This window comes from Dichomitus squalens (genome assembly GCF_000275845.1).
Source record: "Dichomitus squalens LYAD-421 SS1 unplaced genomic scaffold DICSQscaffold_41, whole genome shotgun sequence".
NCBI classification, from domain to species: Eukaryota; Fungi; Basidiomycota; class Agaricomycetes; order Polyporales; family Polyporaceae; genus Dichomitus; species Dichomitus squalens.
In genome coordinates this window covers 76,884-85,095 of record NW_006766923.1, presented here as the reverse complement: position 1 = coordinate 85,095, position 8,212 = coordinate 76,884, and the positions used below count along the sequence as shown (strand labels likewise).

At 52.6% G+C, this 8,212-nt stretch overlaps 2 protein-coding genes across 2 annotated transcripts; both read left to right on the top strand.

Moving 5' to 3' along the window:
- Nucleotides 1–777: 777 nt before the first annotated feature.
- DICSQDRAFT_110398 (uncharacterized protein) lies at nt 778–3,591 on the top strand. The gene is made up of 11 exons (XM_007368897.1): nt 778–985; nt 1,045–1,080; nt 1,140–1,230; nt 1,295–1,367; nt 1,845–2,056; nt 2,111–2,127; nt 2,183–2,294; nt 2,354–2,557; nt 2,627–3,091; nt 3,154–3,218; nt 3,281–3,591. The coding sequence occupies exons 1-11, from the start codon at nt 876–878 to the stop codon at nt 3,384–3,386; spliced, it is 1,491 nt and encodes a 496-aa protein (XP_007368959.1). The 5' UTR covers nt 778–875; the 3' UTR covers nt 3,387–3,591.
- A 2,405-nt stretch (nt 3,592–5,996) lies between these two features.
- On the top strand, nt 5,997–7,533 carry DICSQDRAFT_110397 (uncharacterized protein; the record flags this gene model as incomplete). Its single annotated transcript, XM_007368896.1, has 6 exons — nt 5,997–6,255; nt 6,325–6,369; nt 6,436–6,580; nt 6,639–6,742; nt 6,801–7,156; nt 7,214–7,533. Exons 1-6 carry the CDS (start codon nt 6,005–6,007, stop codon nt 7,531–7,533), a joined length of 1,221 nt encoding a protein of 406 aa, XP_007368958.1. The 5' UTR covers nt 5,997–6,004.
- Between the last annotated feature and the right edge of the window lie 679 nt (nt 7,534–8,212).

The following is an 8,212-nucleotide window of genomic DNA, read 5'->3' as shown; positions in this document are numbered from 1 at the left end:
ATTCTGCGAATGGTTCTCGCACATGCCTAGTATACCACTCTGTCGTATATCGTCAAATCCAACACATCTTTGCTACGAAACATGTCACATATGTCCACTGTAAGCCTACAAACCCATGTAATTGTGCCGGTTGCCAATTGTAGTGTTCTACAAGCTCTCCTTTGCAGCTCCAATCTACCCACCTCGTCTGTTCCTCCCTCCTACTCAGCAGTGACTACATGGCCCCTAATGCCTTGCAAGACCACAGGGATTATGGAGGTGCAGATTACTCACAAAGTCATGGTGTCTGGTGCTCCCCGACGAGGACTTTGAGCTGGCCCAAGAGGGCTGCCACCCGAGCCCACCCTATGGTGGACGTGATTGTCGCTAGACACTCCGCCTTTTGACACAGAGCCCTCGGTAGCGTCTTGTCTTCACCATTCCGACAATTTCCGGGAGAGTACGCCATACCATTCAGCCAACAACGCTGTCCGAGTCCAGTAGGGAGCTGGAAGAGCGGGAATGCCCAGAAGTTGGTGACGTCGAGTTGGCGCAACTTCAATACAATACCGTGCCCTGCGCGTCGTAATCCTGAGCCAGAATACGCAAGAATGAAGTGGTTACATTAAGCTGTCGAGGAGATATCGTCGTCCGAAGTTCCTTTGGGGGCGCTTAGGAGGGGAAAACAGGCAAATGCGTGAGATGCGGCGCGGCGCTCTCACGACAAGCGAGCTGAAACCGGCTGTAAGGGCGCGCGTTAAGCGGGTTATCAGCCTCTTCCTTGATCTGAACGGGCGCCTGTGTGTTCCTCTCTCGACCGCGACTGCTCGACGCTGTCCCAATATCTGCTTCATTCCATCTCCGACCCCAGTCTCCCCTCCTGAACGACTTGAAAAATGGCTAGCAGACGTGGAAGCCAGACGGTCCAGCTCCCTTCGGGCCAGACCCTCACGACTTTCACGAAATCCAGCACCGACGATGAAGGACTCCCTCACGCAACCAAGAAGTACGTCCGCTCAGAGACATCCAGACCGAGGACTCGCGTCCAATCGATGTCCATTGCAGAACCATGGCGGATCACCTCCGTAAATTTGAGGCCTTGTGCGTCTTCCCTCTTGACACACTAGCGTCCCAAATGCTCATTTACAGCGCGCATCCAGGTTCAACTTGACCCCACAGCGGATGCGTATGATCGTCGAGGCGTTCAGGGAGTCTTTGGAGCTCGGCCTTTCGAAGAATGGGCAGATTGTTGTGAGTATTCTGTCAGAACGTCTGGTGAAGTGAAGACCCACGATTTCGGTCGAACGGGTGGTAGCCTATGATCCCGACGTACGTTTTCGGATGGCCCAAAGGTGACGAGACAGGAAACTTCCTTGCGGTTGATCTTGGTGAGTCTGTTTTCTCAATTCTGTACATCACATTCCTTCTCCGAACTCGCTCAGGCAGCATCGAGGGGTCAATGCTGCTGCGTTTGTGCAATCCCTATAGTCCGAGTACGCCTAATGGACTCGAGAATTCGGCCGATGCCGAAGCACCACATCCACGCCATCGTGTATGTGTGATCAATTCTTAAGATGCCTGGCTCCCCTGACACGTCCCCTTGCTCTTGTGGAGTCCGGAAGAACTGCAGGTGCATCGAGCCTAGCGTAAGCCAATACAATAGCGTGCGACTTTACAACGGCGCCAGACTATGAGGAGGCCCCGAATCGATCATGGGGTTATGGCATAGCGTCTCGCTCTAATGAAATCTCGGCCCACTCAGGGCGAGAACTATCACACCTCTCTGGCGGCTCTCACCCTGCGACGAATATCACGGCCCATATACATTGACATTGACTACCGAGACTGACGATCATATCTTGCAGGCGGCACAAACTTGCGTGTCTGTCTCGTCACCCTCGAGGGCAAGGGCAAGTTTGAGATCACCCAAGCAAAGTACCGTCTATCCGAGGAGCAGAAACAGGAAGAGGGCCAGAAGCTCTTTGATTTCTGTGGAGGGTGCCTGAAAGCGTTCGTTGATGCCAATCAGGAGACGGGGCTGATCCCCAAAGGCTCTATTCTTCCCCTCGGATTCACGGTACGTCCAGTGCTTTTCTTATCCTATCGCACGACTCATCAGGACATCCTCAAGTTCTCATACCCGTGCTCGTACGTTTTGTGATTAGCCTCCTCTCACTCAACCTCATTGTATCTGATAATCCAGACAAGACCGCATCGACCACGGTGTGCTCATTCGATGGACGAAGGGTTTCGGTGCGCCGAACACTGAGGGTCATGACGTTGTCCAAATGTTCCGCAAATCCCTCACGAAGCACGTATGTGATATTTTTATGGAACGGCCGGCCGATCTTGACTTCAGTTTCCTCCCGTGTAGTCTGTGCCTGCAGAGATTGTTGCGCTCACGTGTGATACGACCGGTACGCTTATCGCCTCACATTACGTGAATCCCAAGACTCGCATCGCGTGCATCTTCGGTACCGGTTGCAACGCTGCATACATGGAGAAGGTCAAGGACATCCCCAAGATCGCTCACCTCGGGATCGATCCTGAGCAGGAGATGGCTATCAACTGCGAATGGGTACGCATCACGCTCTCCCATACATATCTACTACAGCTCTCTAGCAGCATGTCTCACTCATCTGTACAGGGCGCGTTCGACTCGTTCGAGCATGAGAACCTCCCGCGCACGAAGTACGACCAGATCATCGACGAGAGCTCCAACAAGCCAGGCGAGCAAGCGTTTGAGAAGCTTATCTCCGGTCGTTACCTTGGCGAGATCCTTCGGCTCATCATCTGCGAACTCATCGACGAAGGCGTGCTCTTCCTGGGGCAGAACACATACAAGATCGAGATTCCGTATTCGTTCGACACTGCGTTCCTTTCGCTGATGGAGATGGATCCGACTGAGGAGCTGCTGATGATCATTGGAATCTTCAACCACTTCTTCGCGCTCGAGACCACGCTTGCAGAACGACAGTTCTTCCGCGCGCTTGCGAAGCTCGTCGGGAGGCGCGCAGCGCGGCTGAGCGCGTGCGGGATCGCGGCGATCGTGAGCAAGATGGGATACCTGGAGGAAGGTTGCGCGGTCGGCGCGGATGGATCGCTGTACAACGTAAGTCTCATGGCCTCTTGGTCCCAACCCTCGCGCTCTGCTTACGCTTGGATAACTGGCAGAAATACCCCATGTTCCCGGAGCGGGTGCACGAAGGCCTGCAGGACATCTTCGGCGAGAAGGGAAAGTGAGTGATCCTCTGTCCATCGGTTTTCTGCTGCCAATATGGTACTGACTCAAATGCGCTAGGAACATCGTCACGTATCGTGCAGAGGACGGCAGCGGTATCGGCAGCGCGATCGTCGCTGCGATGACCAAGGCCCGGAAGGACGCCCAGATTTACCCCACCCTATAAGGACCCTTTTCCCCAACAGACAAGTACAAGTGGACAATTGCGACGAGGAAGGTAGAAGGAGATGTATCAGAAGCGAAATTCCAACATTAACAAGTGATGTATCCGTACTCCGTTGAAGTCCGTGTTATCCCTAGTTTGTTTGTACAAACGTATGGCACTCTCTCCGTATGTACCACATAGAAGGACACTTTCCACACAAGAAAAGCCCAGTCATCCTTGCACCTCGGCGGACAGCTCGGCCTCTTGGCCGGCAGTATCTTGATGCATGTCTCAGGAGAGCTACACACCACACTCTCTCAGGAACTGCCAAAGTCCCTACTCCTAGCCAAGATGTTCGAGTCGCGGCTCCTACAAATAATCGTGGAAACAGATGAAACTGTGCCATGATCGTCTGCATAATCAACGACTTTGAAGGAGCGCAGGGCGCTACAGATACGCTGCCAAGTTGCAACTTAAGGCGCTCTGGCCCGATGCACGCACTTCGATCGGACTATCATCTTCGTTTCAAGAGATTTTCTTCCTATTCTCTTGGCACAACAGGGAGAAGGGGGACTACACATCTCACACAATGACCCTGTGGCATGAAGGAGCAAAAATTAGTGCATGTGGTCATCCTCGACGTAGAGACTACAACGGCGGTTTCAAGTGACTCGAAGGGGGATCGGGCGGCGGGCCATCATGGTTAAAAACCCCCCTTTCCCCTTTCACGTGATGCCTTGCGTGCCTTCTCCGGAGTCGTCTGTGCCTCCTCTCCACATGGGTGGCCAGGACTTGCAAGTTTCACAGCGCCCGGGGACCCCTCCGGCCCTCTTACCGCCCTCTTCCCGCACTCTTCCCGCCGTGCACCGCTGTTCTGTGAGCCACTTTGCGCTCTCCTTGCCTGCAGACCCTGCGCTCTGCCACCCCATGGACGCTGTCGCGCCGAAAGCACATCAGCATTTGATGCGCTCCTCATGATCGCACTTACGCGCTTACCATCAGCGCCTCTTACCTGTTTCCCGCCTCGTCCGTCGTGACTGCCGCCTCCCGCTCCCGCCTCCCCGCCTTCCGCCATAGACCTGCTCGCGCTAAGGCTTAGAGTATGCTTGCACACTACATACTTGTCGCTCTGGTTTCTCCCTCTTTCCGGTCGCCTTGGGCAGCGCCCTCGACCTCACCGCCCGCGCCTGTAGCTCGGGTATCAACTTTTGAGGGGCGCATGATAGCTGTACCTGCGCGCACTGCTCGGCTACTCTCTGTTTGCATGCGGTAGGTAGGTTTTTTAAACCGTCGAGGCCAGATTGCCCTTCAAGTTAACACCGCCGTTGTAGGTTACTCGCTCGACGATGGGTCGGTGTCCTCGTGTCGTATGATAATCGTACGTTTAATTGATGGTAGGGTGATGCAATGTAATTCAGTGATCTCTCGAGAAGAGTCCAGCTATTGAACCGTGGTTTAACAGACTGTTATCCTGGAATCATTACAAACTAGCTTTCGTTTACCCGTGGCTTTGTCACTCGAGGCCTGCCTGCTCTGTGTTGATACAATTGTATTAGTTCTCCTTATTACAACCTCAAATGTAAGGGTGGCGGTCGCCCTTAGCACAATCAAGCCCAGTATTGTGCGCATATACCTGCGGGTGGGTGAGAACGTAAAATCTCAATTAAACTGCCTTTTGGTGTAATGGCTTTGACAGGCGGGATCAAACCATTCTACCTACATGAACCCGTTGTAAGAATTTGAGCAAATATCAGTGTAGGTACCCTAGATAATGTTCTGGGATTTGGATCAGTATGGTTTCTGGATTACATTGTTGCTCGGGCTAGGCTCTAGAAGTCAGCAGGCGCACCCATTGCTTTCCGGCTGCTGCCTGCAGTCTCAATATGTTATGTTGAGGCCTGCTTACCTACCCTTGTACTACTTGTTCAGCCCCTATCAAATACCTTGTTGTCTTCTACCCAGAAATTTCAGTGTGCGAGAATTCTATTCTCATCATTCCTGGTATTATACAGTTATATCTTCCCTCTGTCATGTGCAAATAAGATTATCAATGTCAAATCTCCCTGGTTGCTGCCCGTTGCGCCCTAACCCGGTGAACGGGGCGCTTGGCGCGCAGGACCTGTGGCCCATAAGCGGGCCACATGGTTTGCCACGCGGCACCACGTGGGTTAGACGCCGTGTCGTCCCATTCTTTTATGATGATCTCTCATCATATCCTCGGATGGTTCTTACGCCCGCTCGGACCCACTCGACATAGATTAGTGCTTGCAGACCGGATAACGTCAAGCTCAGGTACTGAGCCAGTTGGGACCGTCCTGCGGGTGTCCCTTGGCTTTGAAATGGTCGCACGCTCGACATGTACGATCACACCGAGGATCACGATATCTAGAGCATACCACTGCCTTCTGAGACCTTCCTTTTACTGATCATCAGGATGTGAACGAACTGTCCCCATGGTGAGCATAATGGTACCACGGAAGTTCAGGTGCGCGGCGGATTCCGGTGTGCACGAGTCGGGGCCGTTATGAGTTGGTGCTGTCGACCGGCCCGGCAGCTGCACAGTCCTTGCGCACAAAAACATACCCCCACTCTACTGTTTCTTTCACCAGCTCCTTCTTCGTGATGACTTCTCTCCCATAATGCCCGTGACCTTCCAAGTTGCAAAGCACGACGCGAATGCTATTGCGCTTCCTGGCTATAGACAAGGCCGGTCGCAAGACGCTGTGGAAGAGTTCCTGAAACAATCCTGCTACAAGCAGTGGAAGGAAAGCGGGGAGATTCTTCAGTCCTCCGTAACGGACTCTGCGCTCCAAACCTTGAGATCGAACAAGAACGGGTTCGTTCATACGGTCGTTGAGGCCCATGGAAGACATCATCACCTCAGAATTCGGTCAGTACGAAAGCATATCGCAGATGATCAAGGCCGCACATATGCTAACCAGACCTGTTTCATCTGCAGGCCGGACGACATTTGGATCGCAATCCTTTCACAGCTCAGCTTCTAGTCAGTTTTACCCTTCCATTCACAACCTGAATATTATGATCTTTGCTCATCCACTGTTCTTTGTAGTGTCAATAAGCACGCCGATGAGCTGCGGGAATACTTCGTCACGCACGAGGGAAAGAAAGAGCTTTGGGTCTATGCAGTCGGCACCCGTTACACGGTTGATTTTGGAAGTTTGGCCAGACAGATGTCTGATCAAATTCATCAGCATGTACGTACATCTGCATGAGACCAATGTGCGGCATGCTGATGACACTTCACATCCGTAGGTTGTCGACAAGACCTTGGTCGAGTGGATTCTCCCTGATTTCACGACTTCGACGACAAATGATACCACGATCTGCGCCATTCTCCTCATGTCAACTCTGCAGGCGTGCGTTTCTCAGTCTTCGCGTGCCAACACGTAGTTAAATCACATTCTCGGCTGGCAGATACTTCTCCTATGGGATCGGCATAATCTGTGGCATTCCTTCGGTCACCCTCGAGGGAGAGAAGGCTGACTGGGAGAGGCTCTACAAACGCCTTGACCGTCTTCCAGAGCTCGGAGAGGAGCCCGAGCAATGGGCGGCCATGCTTCGTCCTATTCTGCGGCGCTTCGTGGAGGCATTCGATGGGCAGCCCGACATACCTTTCTGGGAGCATGTCGTGAACCGCAACGACAGGATCTGTGGCCTGGACTTGATTTCGGGTTGGATCACCGCGTTCTGTGTGTGGGACCAGGACGGGAAGTGGCTAGCCCGCAATCGGCGGGCCGGGAGTCAGTCTTTGGGAAGCATAAAGACTGAGGGTAAGTGACTAATGCCTTCGAATATCGGTAATATGGCTCACGGCTGCTCGGTATAAGGTAACTATACCCTTGACGGCATTCCCTACTTTGAACTTGATATGAAGGACATCCCGAGTGGATATGGCGATGTCAATGTCCTAGTCGACGATAACGGGACGACATTCGACTGCAAAATGGTTGCGGGTCACGTTGCGGCGACGATCTCAAAGTCAAGCGACGATGGAGTATACGATACTCTCAGCCCTGCGCCCCAATGGTTCATGTATGTCAAAGGGGACAAACCGCGGCGGGGGTATGAAGAAGAGGAGGCGGAGAAATTGGCAAGGTTGATGCGCGACTTTGAAGTCAAGTGGGGCAAGCATCCGGCGAGATCCTGAGGTGAATGCATGAGTCTGCGGAAATGATTGTGGTTCAAAATGCGATATGCTATGTTGACTTTTGCTATCTGCCGTAGAGGACCGATTCGTTGAAATGGAATATAAACTTGTACTCTGGTGTACCATAGTACTGTTGGCGATGGACGCAATCATCGACTCGGCGATGAAAGCGACAGGGATGGTCAGATATGTTGCAAAGGGGGAAGACCTGACTGAAGAAGGGTGAGATGTTCGCCGTCACATGAGAGCCAATTCGCCTGACGACATGTCTGTATCTATGGACCAAGTGAGATGGAGAAGATGTGAGTATGCAGTTTCCTGAGTCCTACGACAGCAGAGTGCCTTGGTCCTTTCACGACATTCTCAGAGTCTCCTAACTGTAAAGGCTGTGTCGCAGGAAGCTGTAACCAAGATGTATGCTCCAGAGAAGCACGATATGAGGACAGATCATCATAGAAGAAACCGTACTACCACGCTGTACTTGTGCATGTTTGCCAGGGAAAGAGCGGCGTTACAGGGTCCAGCATATCATAAGCTCCAGTCAGATTTCCTTTCCTATATTCATCAGAGACATCAGGCGTTATGTTCTGATCCGTGTTCAAATGGGATCTTATCCGAAGAACATGGCACATGGCGTTGTGGCTTCATACCGTCCCAACAAACTGTCTCCACTGAGCTC